This window comes from Brachyhypopomus gauderio, unplaced genomic scaffold (genome assembly GCF_052324685.1).
Source record: "Brachyhypopomus gauderio isolate BG-103 unplaced genomic scaffold, BGAUD_0.2 sc46, whole genome shotgun sequence".
Taxonomy (NCBI): domain Eukaryota; kingdom Metazoa; phylum Chordata; class Actinopteri; order Gymnotiformes; family Hypopomidae; genus Brachyhypopomus; species Brachyhypopomus gauderio.
Window position 1 is genome coordinate 2,266,964 of NW_027506872.1, and position 18,837 is coordinate 2,285,800.

The 18,837-nt window shown below is 46.5% G+C and overlaps 2 protein-coding genes across 4 annotated transcripts; one reads left to right on the top strand and one right to left on the bottom strand.

Moving 5' to 3' along the window:
* Positions 1-361: 361 nt before the first annotated feature.
* On the top strand, positions 362-3,595 carry chchd10 (coiled-coil-helix-coiled-coil-helix domain containing 10). The gene is made up of 4 exons (XM_076986380.1): positions 362-627; positions 1,398-1,623; positions 1,730-1,865; positions 3,255-3,595. Exons 1-4 carry the CDS (start codon positions 587-589, stop codon positions 3,272-3,274), a joined length of 423 nt encoding a protein of 140 aa, XP_076842495.1. The 5' UTR covers positions 362-586; the 3' UTR covers positions 3,275-3,595.
* A 1,042-nt stretch (positions 3,596-4,637) lies between these two features.
* On the bottom strand, positions 4,638-12,882 carry LOC143487038 (P2X purinoceptor 4a-like). Of its 3 annotated transcripts, XM_076986344.1 has the most exons (12): positions 12,590-12,882; positions 11,894-12,041; positions 11,253-11,324; positions 10,634-10,706; positions 10,416-10,512; positions 10,173-10,253; positions 9,934-10,075; positions 6,540-6,676; positions 6,231-6,324; positions 5,974-6,039; positions 5,207-5,293; positions 4,638-4,768 (listed from the first exon to the last, which is right to left on the bottom strand). In XM_076986344.1, the coding sequence occupies exons 1-12, from the start codon at positions 12,730-12,732 to the stop codon at positions 4,730-4,732; spliced, it is 1,179 nt and encodes a 392-aa protein (XP_076842459.1). In that variant the 5' UTR covers positions 12,733-12,882; the 3' UTR covers positions 4,638-4,729. The 3 variants fall into 3 exon arrangements, with proteins under 3 accessions (XP_076842459.1, XP_076842457.1, XP_076842460.1); XM_076986342.1 differs by having other exon boundaries at positions 4,644-5,293; XM_076986345.1 differs by lacking the exon at positions 11,253-11,324 and having other exon boundaries at positions 4,644-5,293.
* Positions 12,883-18,837: the final 5,955 nt, after the last annotated feature.

An 18,837-nucleotide genomic window follows, 5' to 3' on the forward strand; every position in this document is an offset into this window, starting at 1 on the left:
GTTAAGCTTTTTTAGCTTGGACCGACCGGCACTGCTGAACGGACCGCTGGTAGCCATGAGTGGCCATTAGCGCGGAAACCTCGCTAAAAACCTTTACATTTCTAGTGGCCCCGTCCAGTTCGCCCTGGATTTTTTGATCGCTGATTATTAACAGAAAGGTTTGTACCTCGGCGTTTGACCAGGGAACAGACTTCGCTCCTTGGGTTTTAAAAATGGTTGAGGAGTCCATAGCATAGCGGAGGAGTCGCTCTCCTGACGCAACCTGTGACGACACTCCCTGGCCAATCAGTGTCATGCTGTTACTCCACGTCACAGAACTGTACCGCTTCGGGACGGTTAGAACCTCGAGCGAGTCGGTACGAAAAAAGTACCCAAAGGGGCCGGCTCACAGGGTACTGGTACTAATGGAAACACTCACAAACCGACCCGTATCGAACCGTACCGCGCCAAGCAGGCCCTAGTGGAAATGCGCCATTACTGGCGTCTCTAGGTTGTCCGCGGCTCGGTCCGTTCAGTCCCTATACAGTCGCGCGCTCGGTCCGCTGCCCGTCTGAGTTGGTCACACATTTCTCACTAAGAGGTCAGAATGGCCCGAGGAAGTCGCAGCCGCCCGTCCGCTCCAGCAAGGTAAACGGTACACTTATCAGACCAGCCCGCCCGTAAGGTCGGTACCGCACTAGCGGTGCTGCTCGGATTTGATAACTAACGTCTTCGGCTGCGTTTAGTAGACAACGTGCGTCCTCGCACATGGTCACTTTTTCATTATGAAGGTACGTCAAAAAAGGGACAAGCGGTGTTGAGCCATTACAACACAACTTCTGTCTAGATATCTGACTTTTAGCAGACAATCAGTCTCGTAGCTACTGTCATTTCTATGGCCAGTCATTAGTAAACTTCTTAGAACTTCGCTAAATGTTGTTGGGATCTCCATCGTCCTTCAGGGCGCTTTCTGTAAACCTGGGGACTGCCTGGTTATCCAAAACCTTTTGTTAAAACCTCAGGTCAGATATAACGGGGAGATTCTTGACTTAGTTTTATATTTTATACTTTTATCTACTATATTTAATGTCTGTATTTTATATTTTTACCTTACTTTATTTAATGTCTGTTGCACCATGTCCTGTCTTGTGCTATGCTGTCTGTAACAGTCCTAGCCTAAAAGTGTTTCATTGTGCTGTACCTGTTTCAGTATAATGACAATAAAGTTTAGTTGAATTGAATTGAATAATTCAGATGTGATGACGTCAGCTGCTGCATGGCTTCTTACTGATCCACAATCCGTAACTTTACGTTAGGAGTTAAAGCGGGCGCTGGACGGGTCTAGCAGCTGATGATCATAAGCATGAGCTGTGACTGATTTTAAGTGTTTTTGTTGTTGCTGTTGTCATGTTTGCCAGTGCCCCCGCCCACTCCTACACGCCGGCCCCTGCAGCCCCGCCCCCCTCGTCCCTGGCCCCGCCTCAGCCCAAGCAGCCGGGCCTCATGGCCCAGATGGCCACCACGGCGGCGGGGGTGGCGGTCGGATCTGCCGTGGGTCATGTGATGGGCGGGGCCCTCACCGGAGCCCTCGGCGGCAGTGGCGGGGGCAGCTCGGAGGCGGCCAAGCCGGCCCCCACATATCAGGTGAGAGGAGGAGGAGGCGGGGCCTGAGCCCCTTCTATCATCATGTTGTTTCTGACACATCACCTCCACTTCTCTAACTCACCATCTTTGGTCCCGCCCGACCCAGGAGGCCCCCCGCGGTGCCCCGGCCGGCCCGTGTCTGTTCGAGGTCCGGCAGTTCCTGGACTGCGCCACCACTCAGACCGACCTCAGCTTGTGTGAGGGCTTCAGCGAAGCGCTGAAACAGTGCAAGTACTCGCACGGTGAGCTTTTCAGTGAAGCAGCGGCCCACGTCACCCCTCAAGTCACACCCCACGTCGCGCCTCACGTCACGCCCCGCGTCACCACCACACCCCACGCCACACCTCAAGTCACGCCCCGCGTCACACCCTGCGTCACGCCGCACGTCACGCCTCACGTCACACCCCACGTCACCACCACACCTCACGTCACGCCCCACGTCACGCTCCACGTCACGCCTCACGTCACGCCCCACGTCACGCCTCGCGTCACACCCCACATCACGCCTCACGTCACGCCCCACGTCACGCCTCACGTCACCACCACACCCCGTGTCACGCCTCGCATCACACCTCGCGTCACACCCCACGTCACGCCTCACGTCACGCCCCACGTCACGCCTCACGTCACGCCCCACGTCACGCCTCACGTCACCACCACACCTCGTGTCACGCCTCGCATCACACCTCGCGTCACACCCCACGTCACGCCTCACGTCATACCCCACGTCACCACCACACCACACGTCACACCTCAAGTAACGCCTCGCGTCACACCCCACGTCACACCCCACGTCACGCCCCACGTCACGCCTCACGTCACCACCACACCCCGCGTCACGCCTCGCGTCACGCCCCACGTCACCACCACACCCCGCGTCACGCCTCGCGTCACGCCCCACGTCACCACCACACCCTACGCCACACCTCAAGTCACGCCTTGCGTCACACCCCGCGTCACGCCTCACGTCACCACCACACTCCGCGTCACGCCTCACGTCACCACCACACTCCGCGTCACGCCTCACGTCACGCCCCACATCACACCACTCACACAGAGCTGGCCAGCACCATCCCACACTGTCTGACGTTTCTCCCATAGCTGTCCATTAAACCTGTGTGTGTGCATGTGTGTGTTTTATGTTCTTAACTGTCCATTAAACCTGTGTGTGTGCATGTGTGTGTTTTATGTTCTTAGCTGTCCATTAAACCTGTGTGTGTGTGTTTTATGTTCTTAGCTGTCCATTAAACCTGTGTGTGTGTGCATGTGTCCCATAACTGTCCATTAAACCTGTGTGTGTGTGCATGTGTCCCATAACTGTCCATTAAACCTGTGTGTGTGCATGTGTGTGTTTTATGTTCTTAGCTGTCCATTAAACCTGTGTGTGTGTGTGTGTGTTTTATGTTCTTAGCTGTCCATTAAACCTGTGTGTGTGCATGTGTGTGTTTTATGTTCTTAGCTGTCCATTAAACCTGTGTGTGCATGTGTCCCATAACTGTCCATTAAACCTGTGTGTGCATGTGTCCCATAACTGTCCATTAAACCTGTGTGTGTGTGTGTGTGTGTGTTTTATGTTCATAACTGTCCATTAAACCTGTGTGTGTGTGTGTGTGTGTTTTATGTTCTTCCAGGTGTGTCATCTCTGGTGTGATGGAGAAGAGAACCATTTACTGCTGCTCACCGGGTGGAGCGGAAGAGGAAGAGGCTTGCAACACCGCGGTCATGTGTTTAATTCAGGGAGCACACACACACACACACACCCAACACAGATGACTATGGAAAATGCTCTGCTTCAGAGCACCTGGTAAATGCTTTAAGTAGGTGAAGCAGCATTTTGAACAGAAATGTCAAACTTCTCCCAGAATACTTTTAGCACTTCATGACTTCATAGGCTTGTTAATAAGAAATATTTCCATTTTGGTGTGTGGTGTGTTTGAGGTGTTTAAAAAATCAATAAAAATATTTAAAATGCTATTGTATTAATTAATTGCAATACATTTATAAACTAAATTAATATTATTTAATTTTCCTGTAGTTTGACTCCTGTTGCCTTTCTGTTGCAAACATTCCAGACAAATAGACACATTTGCAGTGTCGGAATAAAATCAAGAGTTTTTATGAAGTTGTGGCACGCTCCCGTCATCTCGATCGATGGATGTAAGGCGGTCAGGATGGATGTATTAAGTCTGTGATTTTCTCATCTTCACATAAAGGTGATTGTTATTGTGGCGCCATGCATAAATCCCAGATAGAAGTGGTGGGTCTGAGCATGCATTAACTGTGCAGTGGGGCTGTGCGTGGCCTTATTCCCTGGGACTTTAGGTTTACCTTAGTGCAGCCCGATTTAAAATTGAGCTTCGAAGAGGAGTGAGCCATGATACCTCACTGTTGACTCTCCTGGAGCCATCGTGCTCTTTATTCAGTCTGACACTGAAATTGGGTGCTTACAAGACCAGGTAAGCCGGGAAACTCAGTGTCATCTTCCTGGAATTAGTCCATGACTTCACAACCCTCGTGGCCTGGATGGGCTCCTGGACTCGTGATGAAATCAGCAAGGTGCAACAGAAACCAGGTCGTGTTATTCTGCTGGTCAGTGATGGTCTCTAGAACTACACGATGTTAACTACAGTGTGTGTATATACCAGATATTAACTACAGAGTGTGTGTAACTACAGTGGTTGTAACTACATGATGTTACATACAAAGTGTATCTTCGTATCTTTGATTTGGTGAGTGATAAATCATGCAGTTATAAAAACAAAACTACACTAGCCAATCATGTTATAGTGTAGGACTCGAGGTTGTTTGTCCGTGTAGGTTGAGAGTCATCAAAGAGGATGTTTAAAGAATCTAATAAATGGAGGAGCTGAACAATGACATCATCTGGAACAGTTATGGTGATGTTCCAGGAGGCAGAAGAACATCTTGTTTTGAACTTCTGTACTTCCTGAAGACAGTGAAACACCTTCTAACAAACACACATAATAAAGATGAGGGACTAAATGTTTAAGGTCATTTATTTGCTTTTTGCTTGTAAAGAATTTACATAATGCTTACAAAAATCAACAGTAATAACATACAGGCAGGTCCAGTCATCTTCAGAACTTCATTGTAGTTCCATATAATTATTGGACTCATTGGACAACTGTTAATATAAACAAATGAAGGTTCAGTCAGTGGAGTCAGTACCTCTCCAGTTTCCCTCAGACTGAAGGTGTCTGAGCTCTCAGGTAGAGAGCAGCCAGTCTCGTAATGTTACTGCCAGTCATGTGGGTCATGTTCACATACTGAAGTTGTCTGGCCCACACTGCTGTTACTGAGTCCACACACACACACACACACGAGACCTGGACTCAGGGATGAACACAAGTCAAGCAGTTCTGACTCCAGATAGAAGAGTGAAGCCCTAGTACTAGCAACACACACCAGAGATTCTGAAAATACTGCTAAAAAATGAATGAAAATTAAACAAATGCAGAACTGTACATAAAGATAATTTACACAAAGATAATTCAGAAAATATCTTCTAGAAAAATGTGAATATATATAAGTAACTGTATGTATATGTAAATAAAAAACTCACATATTCGTATTTCATTGCATTGTATTTTTGGCACTTTTTATTGCACTTCGACATAGTCAGCACAATCCAGTCACACACCACGTTCACCTTTGGAGAACCACAAAGGTCAGCGTTACAAAGGTCAGTGTTACAAAGGTCAATGTTACAAAGGTCAGCGTTACCTTGCATTTTCTTAGACTCCGTGTTCAAGTATAAATTATCTTGGTGTGCTGACCCAAGATCAATTTCACGTCCCATATAAATGTATAATCTACATTTTTTGTTGCACATAATCTGGTCCCAGAGCAGTTCTGACAGCCATCGCATCCATAATGGACAGAGCTGTAGGAGAACAGTACCACAGCACAGTGGTTTCTGTTTTCCCCTCTCTGCTTCCTGATTTGGGATCAGTCATGGTACTACAGCAGGGGTCGGCAACCTTTGAGACACAGAGTGCCAACTTTAACATGTCTAGTCAATGAGTGTGCCGAGTGGCGAACGTAAGTTGTTGAGGGGGGGGAGGGGTGTAAATGAACACAATTATATCGCAATTATATTATATAGCGATCGATCGCCAAGTATAAACGCCTCCGCTTAGCAGAGCGTTGAGGAGCTATTTCGATTGGAGGATCATGCTCTCTGTCTGAGATTTTTTATTACTAATTTTTTTTTGCTGATGCTGGTCCAGCGTGTAGCGTGCCACTGATTATGCCTCCGTGTGCCAACGGTGGCACGCGTGCCATAGGTTGCCGACCCCTGTACTATAGGGTTCTAATGGCAGCACTTACCAGCCCCAGGAGACCCAAGCCAGCGCCTATGTTGAGCAGAGTCGGCACGATGTTGAATTTCCCCGCCTGTGATGGAAGACAGGAACCCACAGACTCTTATGAACAGAGATAGTCTGGAATGTCTTTAAAGCATGCCATGCTATCATTGGATAAGTGTTTTAGAACATTGCTAAAGGATTGTGCACTCTCATTGGTTAAATGAACATTGTTAAAGGAAGAGTCTTTGTTCTTGGTTAAATGTCTGCTGTGAGATTCACCTTTCCAAACACCGTGATCTCAAAGCGGATGCCGTAGCCTTTAATCAACGTTCTGGTCTCTTTGCCTACTTCATTTTTGTAATATTTTGCAAACCTGTAAGTAATTCACATAAACAATAATTCAGAAATAACTAGAAGTAACTAGAAGTTTTTTCTACTTTGTGGTTGTTTTACTTACATTGTTAAAATACTTTTTGTATTTGTATACATACATGAGGCTCACAACTATAATTTCCCCCTGGGATAAATAAAAAGTATATCTGATCTGATGTGACAACACTTATTTGAATGATGAGAAGAGGGCACAACCTGATGTTGAATCCCTGGGTGACATTGTTCTCTGGGTCCTTGATGCTGAGACGATGGAAGGTGTAGGCGGGCACACACCTGCTCTCATCTAAATCCAGATTACAGTCCCAGCGGATCTGAACCCCCATCACACCACCCTGTGCAATACACAGAGACAAAGAACTGACCTGAGGTCAGGTTCCCAGTGACCAAAGGTAATCTAAGGTAAGATTATTTCTTCCGATGGTCAAACTCCACTCTGAGGTATGTAGAAACACAGAGATGACCTGAGATCTGGAGCAGTAAACCACCAGGAAATGCAAGTTTGCACTTAGAGCAGAAGAAACATCAAATCAAACCGTAGCAATCTCTGATCACTATTTAGTCCAATTTGAGCTTCATCTTAACATAAATACCCGCCCGTCTCCTTGGCAGTGTATAAAGCGCTTGGTATAAAAACTCACCCCTGGTTTTAGGCCCCATCACAGTACTAAAACAGCATTAGTCAAAGTAACAAATGATGTTAGTGCTTCTTGATCTTAGTGCAGCTTTTGACACAGTTGATCATAGGATCTTGCTGAAGCGGTTAGAATGCTGGGTTGGAGTCTCAGGCACAGCCCTTTCATGGTTTTACTCTTACTTAACAAATCGCTATCAGTTTGTAGAGTTCAATAATATTCCATCCAAACGTACAAAAGTTAAATATGGGGTCCTGCAAGGCTCCATTTTAGGACCACTATTATTTACATTATATATGCTACCATTGGGCGCAGTTATAAACAAACATGGTGTCAATTTTCACTGCTATGCAGATGACACTAAACTTTACATATCAGCCAAACCTGATGACAAACACAGTTTAGGAAAAATTGAGGCCTGTGTAAGAGATATTAAATGCTGGATGTCTCTAAACTTCCTCCAACTTAATGAGGACAAAACAGAAGTTCTCCTCCTGGGCCCTAAGGCCTCAAGACAGAAAATTCCAGCTCTAACGCTTAATCTTGTAGACTACCCCATTACGCCTGGCACAGTAGCCAAAAACCTAGGCGTCATACTCGACTCTGACCTATCATTTGATAAATACATAGATAATACTACTAGGATAGCTTTTCTACATCTCCGCACCATTGCCAAGTTAAGAAATGCATTATCACAGGATGATGCAGAAAAATTGGTGCACGCTTTTGTTAGCTTCAGATTAGACTACTGTAACTCACTACTGTCAGGATGTTCAAATAGGAATCTAAATAAACTTCAAATAGTTTAAAATGCCGCAGCCAGAGTTCTGACCACAACTAGAAAATTTCAGCATATTAGACCAGTCCTATCAGCCCTGCATTGGCTCCCAGTTAAATTCCGTATTGATTTTAAAATTCTATTATTAACTTATAAAGCACTGCACGGGCTTGCTCCTGAATACCTCCAGGAACTTATTTCCTACTATGAACCCCCACGTCCACTAAGATCACAGGGTGCTGGCCATTTATTAGTTCCACAAATTAATAAGGTAACAGCAGGGGGAAGAGCCTTTTCTTATAAGGCCCCCCAGCTTTGGAACAACCTTCCAAAATGCGTACGGGACTCTGACACAGTCACAATTTTTAAGTTTAGGTTGAAAACCCACTTATTTAATTTAGCATTTGATAATTAATATCTCCCCTTAGATAAAGGTACAGATCCAGGGGTTCATAGACGAAGGGTTTTATGGTAGACTGGGGCGCTGGTGTTGTCATCCTGTCACTGCTCGTGGTCACTCAAGTTTGTTGACGGATGGATGGATGCCATTGTCTCAGAATGCCCCCAAGTCTATGTTACCTTCTGGTTCTGCCTTTTTTAGCTAGGCTGTAATAATTTAACTTAATGCCGGAGTTGCTGCCACACTCCAGAAATGTTTATGATTTCATCTGTCCTGTACATGTCCTCATACGGAGCTAATTTTCCCTGTTTTACTTTCTCCAGGAACAATGAGATGAGGAGAGACAAGTGATCCATCCTGTGCCAGCCACCTACTGACTGACCGGATAAGCCTACACCAAGATGCACATTATTACATCTTTTCCTTTTCTTTATTTATTTGTCTAAATAGTTGTTGTTGTCGTGGTGACCGGTGTCGGCCAGAGGAGGATGGGTTCCCCCCCTGAGTCTTGGTTCCTCTCAAGGTTTCTTCCTCATGCCAAAAAACTAGGGAGTTTTTCTTTGCCACTGTCGCCCTTGGCTTGCTCACTGGGGGCTAGGACCTGGCACTTGTAAAGCTGCTTTGTCAGGGTATCTGCACATTTTAAAATCTCAAATTCAATGACTTTTAAGACCTTTTTAATACCTTTCACAAGAAAAAATAATACTATTACTGGGGATGCAGGTGTGTTCCACATTGTTGAGGGGGGGGGGGGGGGGGGGTGTGTGAACGAGAATTGTTGACCGGGGGGGGGGGGGGGGGTGGTGGTGGGCAGTTGGCGAACTAAAATTGTTGACGTTGTTGAGGCCGTATACTCCAGCGCTAGGAATCTAGCACTAGGACCCTGGAGCGGTTATTTTCTGCATGGTCCTAGCGCTAGAATCGGCAAAGTTCACATCGCGCCAGAACAACTGAACAACACACACTTATAATAATTTAATGCCTCCCCTCATAAAATTCCAGACATTTTAAGACATTTTTAGGCCTTGAATATGGAAAACTAAATTTAAGACATTTTAATACTTTTTAAGGACCCGCGGGTACCCTGTTTGTGACAACTGTTGTAAAAAGCGCTATATAAATAAAATTTGATTGATTGATTGAAATCACCCGATTACCCAGCACACCCCCACTGAACAGCAGGACAGAACACCACCAATTAATACTGAACAACAGGAACACCACCACTGAACAGTCTGGCTGGAATAGAGGCTGTGTTCAAAATGGCCTACTACAAACTACTTGCACACTGATTGGGCCCAAAATGCATATACTGAACACACACTGAACAGTCAATGTACAGTCACTGGAAACACACTGAAAAGTCATTGAACATGTCTGGCTGGGATAGAGGCTGTGTACACCACGCAATGGGGAGTCATGGCCTGGTGGTTAGGGAACTGGTCTTGTGACCGGAGGGTCGTGGGTTCGATTCCCAACCTGAGACCATGACTGAGGTACCCCTGAGCAAGGCCCTTAACCCTCAATTGCTCACTTGTATAAAAAAATGAGATAAAAATGTAAGTCGCTCTGGATAAGGGCGTCTGCCAAATGCCATAAATGTAAATGCAATGGTGGTGGAAAATCTGACCTCGTAGTGTGATTTGCGTTTGTTACATACTACACACTATACTCCATACTACCACAGGGACCAGAATGTAGTACATGATGTTGAACGTGCATGTTTCTTTATGCTGGTGTAATTAGTAAAGCATGTTAAGGTTCACTTTGATCTCCTACATGGACTGCCATGGTCTGGAAGTCCTCTCCTGCTTCAGCTGCGATGTCCCTCAGTCTGAAGATGGGGCAGTCAGGGTCCGTCACGCGGTCGAACACACACTGCGACAGGTAGGAGCTGTTCACATGGGGCAGAATATTCCGTCTGCAACACACACACACACACACACACACACAGGAAGCTGGAATGTGCCGAGAGGTTTCCTGTGTAAGGTCACAGGGCATATGCAGACATGGCTCACTTGTTGAAGCTGAATTTTGGGTAGCAAATGCTGTTCTTAATCAGGACTGTGAAGTTCTCCGCTTCAGAGAGTAGTGGGGGACTGAGGAGGAAACAAACAAACAAACGTGATGAGAAGAGTTAACAGTAAATACTGTGTGTGAGTGTGTGTGTGTGTGTGTGTGTGTGTGTGTGTGTGTGTGTGTGTGTGTGTGAGCCAGCAGTGCCATCTGTTTGCTGAGGCAATAGATATTTAGACATTTACTCAGGTGGATCGCCCTTTTTCTCCAGAGGGCACCAGGCGAGCACCTCACAGGTCTTCTCTGACTCCGAGAAGTGGACACACCTGCCCGTCTGCACACCTGGAGAAGAGTCAGAGTGTCACAAGAATCCCCAAAGGAGAAGAGCAACACTTGGATCCAACAGCCGGCAGGGATCCCGAGGCCTCCCCCGTAGGTGTGAGTGGTCTGAGCCGGAACGTACCATTTTGGCGACTGTCATGGAGACCTCTCTTGCAGTCCTGGTCAGAGGAGCACGTGGAGCCAGGGCCTGGGTTCTGCTCAAAAAGAAACACCACACAGCTCAGATCTACAACATACATGCCTGTGGGAGACACTGGTGGAGATTATGTGGTGATCGGCACAGCGAACAGAATAGTATGTTTACTTGCATGGATGAATAAATTACACCACATGCCCAATAAATACCTTAAACATATATATATATATTTCAATGATTATGTTTATGATGAAGGCAGCTTTATGTCTGCATATTGATTCATGATCCATTACCTTCAACGGCTGTTTGTATAACTATAAGTTTACTGACTGAGAGGTTTGGGCCTATGTGATAGAATCATCACACACACACACACACACACACACACACACACACACACACACACACACACACACACACACACACACACATCAGTGCAGTATTGATGGAAATCCAAGATCTTGTGCCTCCGAAATGTAAAATAAACATGGCATCCCACCAGTCTTGTGTCCATATTGATCTTAACACACACACACACACACACACACACCTCAGCACAAAGTCCAACACAGCCAAACACACACACCCTTGTCTCCACACTCACCTCAGCACATCGGGACTGTGTTTGGTTCGGTGTGATGTTCAGGTTGGTCAGCACAAAGAAGGAGTTTTCTTCCTGTGAGGAGCGCACAGAGTTACACTCTGGCACTGTCCATCAGCCTGTTGAAACCACGCCCACCATCACCTGACTACGAGGCAGGGACACACTTCATTTCTGCTCTTACCTGTGACTAGCCAGCCCAGCTAGCCAGACTTGAAACAGCATGCAAACACCAAAGACAGAACGACTGCATACATCAAGTAGGGGCCTAACCCATGACACAGGTCCAATAAATAAATATTAATTCTGTATGCTCTGACATTGTTCAGTAATTCTTTATTTACAGCAAAGGGTCTAACTGGAGGAACTAACTGAATATCTGCTACACATAAACATGACCATTAATGCTATAAGACTCTGTAGTGAGAGTGGACAGCAAGGGACAGGACAATCAGGGACAGGACAGTCACATGGGGGGTGTGTTTGAAGAGAAGTCGTGTCCTACCCTAAAACACCACAACCACCCGTGAACCTAACATCAAGCATGTTCAGCAGTTCAGACAGAGTTTCAGTGTTCAGAGGACAACCTCATCTGCTGGGACTGTGTGAGTCAACAGTGTTCTCCTGCTGAACACGGAGGCTACCTGAGGGGGGATTACGTAGTCAGCCACGTCCCAGATGCGCAGACCCAGGTCGGAGGTGTTGGTCAAGGCGATGCCCTTCACCTTGGTGGTCACCAAGCTGATGACTGTGTCTGTGTCCTGGTAGCCCTTGTTCCAAACACACACATACCTGTGCAGGTGAGCATCTGATGAGTTACTGGACTCAGACCCTTCAACATCCTCCACTGACACCACTATTTTTATTTCTATTCTTTATAAAACAGAATCTTAGAAAAGGAAATGACTGATGATAAAGTGTGAATCGTTGAAAAATAATAACATACCTGAGGTCCTATTTGTAATAAAGTAAAATAAAATAATTAAAATAATTAAAAATAATTAAAATAATTAAAACACAATTTACCAAGAAATATGAACAATAGTTGTGTTTAGACAAATCACTTGTTAATTCAAAGTCATTAGATTTAGTTTTGACTCGTGGACACAGCCAGACCGGTTCATACGCACTTTCACTTTTATTAACGTGAGTTTCGGTGAGTAAACTATTTAAAACTAAACCGAAGCTCTGCTTCACCCTGCCTCAGCATTAACTCCAAAATATCATGTTAAAAAAAACTCAAGGACAAAAAAGGAAGGCGGATATTTTGATATTTTAAATGTTTTATATTTTAATATTGCATATTGTATTTCCTATGTGTCTTTCTAGAAGGCACTTACCCTATGATGTACACTATTACCACTGCCTGCAACAGTCGGTAGAGTGTCCCCACCAACATACTCCGGATCACCAGCACTTTCACCGTTGAGTAGTCGAAGAAACATTGAATAATAGAAACGTAATAAGGTTTTTTGGAAGTCATTGTCTCTGCAGGTTTGAATCAGTGGCGGATGGTGCCACTGTTTAAAACAAACTGAACAATCAAAACTCATCCAAAGATACTGTAATTGTACAGTCTGACCCCTCCCTTCGGGTGTGTATGTTTCTTTAGTTGTGGTTACGTGTGCTGGTGTTCGTTTGAGGGTTCAGTCCCTGTTTGGCATGCGGCAGCAGAAAGTGTCGCGTAGCGGCAGGTGCCACAAAATCGTGGCACTTAGTGTGACTAGTGTAATCCTGTATACCAGTGGCGCAAAAAGGTGGTATCCAGCGTATGCGACGCATAGGGGCGCTGCACTAGAGGGGGCACCAAATCGATGCCAGAAAATTATTTGCCGAGTTGGTGGGGGGCAGAGTTGTATAGTAACGAAGTAGAACTACTTCACTACTGTACTTAAGTACTAAAATGCTGTATCTGTACTTTACTGGAGTATAATTTTTTTCTCCTACTTCCACTTTTACTTCACTACATATTTTCCATCAGCTTAATACTTTTACTCCGATACATTTTTTACGTGCTGTATAGTTACTCGTTACAATTATAAACATGTTAGCTGGCGCTGTCACCGGGTCAAGTGATCAGGCTGACTTATGAGAAAACTGCGCATGCTCCGGTCGCGTCTCGTTTATTCTTCTGCTGCCTTCACTGAACACTTGAGCTATCTAGGTTCACTTGACACGTCGTAACTGCCGCAAGGATCTGCGCGGCAAAAATGACGCAATTGCAGTGGCTCCGCCCATACCTGTTGGCCACTCGCGAGGTCGTGCACCTCTCGATTTTTGTGCGTGTGAAGTTACAAGGTGGAAGAATTCCTGCACTTGTTCGTCACTTTGAAGGTCCATTTTCAATATTTTCCAGCACCTTCAGCTTAATTTACATATTTATACAAACAGGGTTGCCAACTTTTGACGTTCGCTTGGAGTGAGATTTTAACCTGGAGCCGGTGGCGAGTGTATTTTGTTAAGGGGGGGGGCGGCGAACGAAAGTTGTTGAGCGGGGGGGGGGGGGGGGGGGGGGGGGGGGGGGTGGCGAACGTAAAATGGACGCAGATTCAGTGTTATATCGCCGGTGGATGGCGCCAGAGCTAGCGAACTAGTAACGTATTGAATCATATATGTGGATCTGAGGTAAATAAACTGGATATTTTTTTTCGGCGTGAGATATCGGAAGTGTGGCGTGAGAGCGTGTGAACGGTCAAATGCGTGTGTCTCACGCTCAATGCGTGAGAGTTGGCAACCCTGATACAAATATACATATACTTGAAATTATTCCAAATAATTAGCTTTTTATCTCATTAAAAGAGATGGTACTGTGTTTGGTAACAGCAGAAGAGCAGCATAAGTGCTGCATAATAAGCTTGTTGGCGTTTTAATGTACATAAATTGGCACCTTCCACACCTTCAACATCGAGTGCTAGTGGCGGTGAGGGTGAGGAAGGATACCACCCTGGCCCTACCTAGAGACAGTGTTTGCGTTTCCTGGAGTGAAAGTAAATTCCTATAGGATGAAGTACCATCTCTGCCTCCCTAAAGAGGGTGAAATATTGGCCTTCAAAAATTCACCTTCGAACTTGAACAAACACATCAATGTAAGTTATAAATAACGCACAGAAGACACACCAGCTTTAGCTGTCAGTAAGCACTAGTTAGGTTAGATATCTTAGCTAACTAACCTAATTATGTTCATGACGTGCTGCAATATTCACTTAACATTAGCTGGCGATCATAAAGGCGATGTCACGCTGAGTTGTGTTTTTATCAACAGTAAGCCGTGTCTCTTTTCATGCTGACTAATCATGTGCCCATATTTATAGTGTAGTGTTTTTATAGGGTAAGGGCATTTATTGAGGGTAAACAAAGGGCAGTAGGCTCACCCTTGGAATCAGACGGACGGATTTTACGTCCAAAATACAGCTCGTTTTCTCAGCAAAATTAAGGCGAACTTGTACGTCTGTGTCAAACCTACGACGTAGCGGGACATAGGTTATCTGTTTTTTGTGTATGAAGTGATAAGCCCAGTTATTTAAGTTGCTACTTGTTTGTACATACAGAACACTTGTATTTGTGGTCTTTGACATCTTTGATTTGTAAGTGATATATAAAAACAATTGATAATCAAACGTTGACGGCTTTCTTTAATTCATTCAAAACACAATACTTGTACTTTTTACTTTCAGTACTTAAGTAATACATTTTAGAATAAACTACTTGCAATACTTAAGTACAAATAATGGTGAATACTTCTGTACTTCTACTGGATGTTCGTGGTGAACTCTGAGATGAAGGCCAGCTGACGCTGCTGACAAGCAGACCACGGTTTAGAAACCTTAGCCATCGCAAATGCCAATGGCTTGTGGTCCACGAACGCAGTAAACGGGCGGCCTTCCAGAAGAAAACGAAAATGTCGCACAGCCAGGTACAGGGCGAGTAGCTCGCGGTCAAACGTGCTGTACTTGCGCTCGGCGGGGCGGAGCTGGCGACTGAAGAATGCCAAGGGCTGCCAAGCCCCATCGACCCACTGCTCATGCACCGCGCCCACGGCATAATCTGACGCGTCTGTGGTGATGGCGATGGGCGCATCAGGAGAGGGGTGCGCCAACAAAGTGGCATCCGCCAATGCGCGCTTAGCTGCGTCAAAAGCCAGGAGACGCTCACTAGTCCAATCCACCGTGTGCTTGGCGGCCTTGCCTTTGAGGGCCGTGCAGAGAGGGTGCATGAGGCCGGCTGCTCGTGGGATGAAACGGTGATAGAAACTCACCATTCCCAGGAACTCCTGCAGGGCCTTAATCGTAAGCGGACGGGCGAAACGCTGGATAGCTTCCACCTTAGTAGGGAGTGGAACAACACCGGCCCTGGAGATGCGGTGGCCAAGAAAATCAATAAGGTGAAGTCCGAACTGGCACTTCGACAGGTTGATGATCAGGCCATGCTGGCTGAGACGCTCAAACAGGAGCCTGAGGTGCTGCAGGTGCTCCGACCTTGAGGCGCTGGCCACCAAAATGTCATCCAGGTAGACAAAAAGGAAAGGCAAATCACGCAGGACACTGTCCATGAGACACTGGAATGTCTGGGCAGCATTTTTGAGGCCAAAAGGCATGCGGAGGAACTCGAACAGGCTGAAAGGAGTGATCACTGCCGTCTTCGGAACGTCCGCGGGATGCACGGGGACCTGGTGGTAGCCACGGACTAAGTCCACCTTTGAAAATGTGACTTTTCCGGCCAGACAGGTAGAAAAATCCTGCACATGAGAAACAGGATAGCGATCAGGAGTGGTGGCGTCGTTGAGCTGGCGATAGTCACCGCAAGGGCGCCAGCCGCCGCCTGGTTTCTTGACAATGTGCAGCGGCGAGGCCCAGGGGCTGTCAGACCTATGCACAATACCCAGGCGCTCCATCGTCCCAAACTCAGCTCTCGCTATTGCGAGCTTGGCGGGGTCCAAACGTCTAGCACGAGTGTGAACAGGTGGGCCCGAGGTCGCGATGTGATGCTCAACCCCATGCCTACTGCTGTCCGAAGAAAACGTGGGTTCCATCAGACCAGGAAACTCTGCGAGGAGATGTGAGAAATCATCCGAGACAGAGAACGCACCCGACAGGACGGAGGAGCTAAAACGACTGAGCGAGCCTGGGAGAGAGCTGAAAGTCTCTGTATTCACGAGGCGTCTGTTCCTAATATCAACCAGCAAGCTGTTGGCACACAGGAAATCGGCACCTAAGAGAGGAGTGGAAACCTTCGCCAGCACAAAAGGCCATGTGAACCGCTGCCCACTGAAGCACAGTGGCACTGACAGTGGCCGTACGTGGGAATAGAGCTCCCGTTGGCGGCCTCAAGGGCGGGGCCAGCGTCGGCTGACCTCATGTCCATCTTGGAGGCGGGCAGAATACTCAACTGAGCGCCTGTGTCGCAGAGGAAACGACGCCCCGAGACCACGTCCGTCAGGAAAAGCAGGCTACCGGAACGGCCGACGCCTGTAGCCGCTAGCAGGCGTCAGCCCTCACTTTTCCCGGCTTCCTGAAACCGCATGGCGGGCGGCAGCTTCTGGCCTTGGCTCCGAAACGCGTGTGGTAAAAACATAGGGGCGGAGGCATGGACGCACAGACGGCAGCGCCAGAGGCGAGCGGAGGTGTACAGACCTGCGTGGCTGCAATACACTGCTTGGCCAAGAAAATCTTGTCGGCCTCCCTAGCCAACGCACGATAATCCCTGAGTGTAGAACCCGCCAAGGCTGCACGAACGTCGCTGGGTAACTGCTGGAGGAAAATCTCCCTGAACAGAAAACACGGCGGGTGGTCGCCCAGTAGGGACAGCATGTGATCCATCAGGTCTGAAGGTTTGGAATCGCCTAAACCAGACAGCGAAAGAAGCCTGCGGGCACGCTCCGACTCCGACAGCTCGAAAATTTGTAGGAGCAGCGACTTAAGGGCTTCATACTTATCGTCCTCCGGAGGGTCTTGAAGAAAACTCACCACTCTGGAGGCGGTGCCGTTGTTCAGTGCCGCGACGACATAATAATACCTCGTGTCGTCCTCAGTGATTTTTCGGATGGCGAACTGAGCCTCGACTTGAGCAAACCAAACGGCGGCATGCTGCTCCCAAAACTCTGGTAATTTAAGCGCTACTGCGTTCGCCGACATGACGCGAATACTTCGGAATTGTCCGAATAGACGTCGGGGTCACCACTGAAGCGGGTTCGGGAAACGAGGCAGAAACCGCTTAATCCAGAAAATCCCGAAGAGGGAAACTTTATTTTCCACGCAACTCAAAACATAGCACTGTTTTCTCCTCCTCCCCTGGCGCGCGCAGGCACCGCTCCCCCAGTGTCACTTAAAGGGCTAAAACTCCCTGTGGCCTGCGGGCCGGTTCTAATAGTAATTAAATATCATCCAGGGGGCCATAGATAATCAATTCGCGGGTCGGATCTGGACAGTTTATCCCCGCTTTCATGTAGTGTACTGGGATACTACTTTTCCCGATCTTTTTGCCGTTATTTTCGTCGCTCATGCTGCTTTCAGTCTGCTCCTCTTGAACGTATATACGGAAGTAAGGCGGGAGTTTGTCGACGTCACATCAAGACGACATCAGTGATTGGTCAAATTTGCGGGAAAGTTGCGGTGATTGGCTGAAGTTGCAACACTGCCCTGAATTCGTGGGGTTTGCTTGAAGTTGCGTTGAAGTTGCAAATCGCAACATCGCGACTTTCTGGAGGGTCTGGTTATTGCTTTCTGCTGTGTCTTGTTGAGTCCCTTGGTTGGTTAGTGTATTTAAGTCTTGTTTTTAGTCTCTTGTAGGGTCGGTTATTGTAAGTACCTCTTGTTTGTATGCGATTTGGTATCTTGGTCTTTTGTGTCTGTAATACTAGTCTGTATGTACTCCTTGTATTTTGTATTCCCTATTAGATGTACTTTGTGTGACTTTGGTTTCTCTAGTGATTTTGCTTGTTGATGTCTTTGCTTTTATTTAGCCTTGTCCACCTAGCTATTTCTGTTAGTGTTTGGTTCATATGTTAGGTGTTTGATTATTCTTGGTCTATGTTTTGTGTGCTTTGTGTATATGTATTAGTTTTGTCATTAAATTCATTGTTCAGTCCGCACTTGCGTTCAGCCCTCTCTCCTAGTTGTTACAATAGGTGCCCTGACACTGACTGTGAGGAATAGTGTGTGTGTGTGTGTGTGTGTGTGTGAGAGGGGGAGAGAGAGAGAGGGAGAGAGAGATATTTTACCTCTATTCTATTGTCAGTCATTCCTTTTATTATGGGTATGCATATAAGTTTATGCCGGTTGATGTAAATGCCAGTTGATGTGTATGCCCTCATTGTGTTGATAGTTTTTTTTTATGTGTTCGTGAATAAATGAATACCTGAAGGGTCCTTGTTTGATAATTACAATTATTTCCATTTATTTATAAAAATGTCAACATGAAAAGGTAACCTTATCATCCACTTGTACAATAGTTGTTTGTTCTATAAATAAAGCACTGCTTGGAATTCATTTAGCCCCTGTTACAAACAGATGGATGGCTATCAATAATTGGAATTGTTTCCATTAATTGATCAAAAAGACAACATGAAAGGTCACTTGCATAATTGTGATTT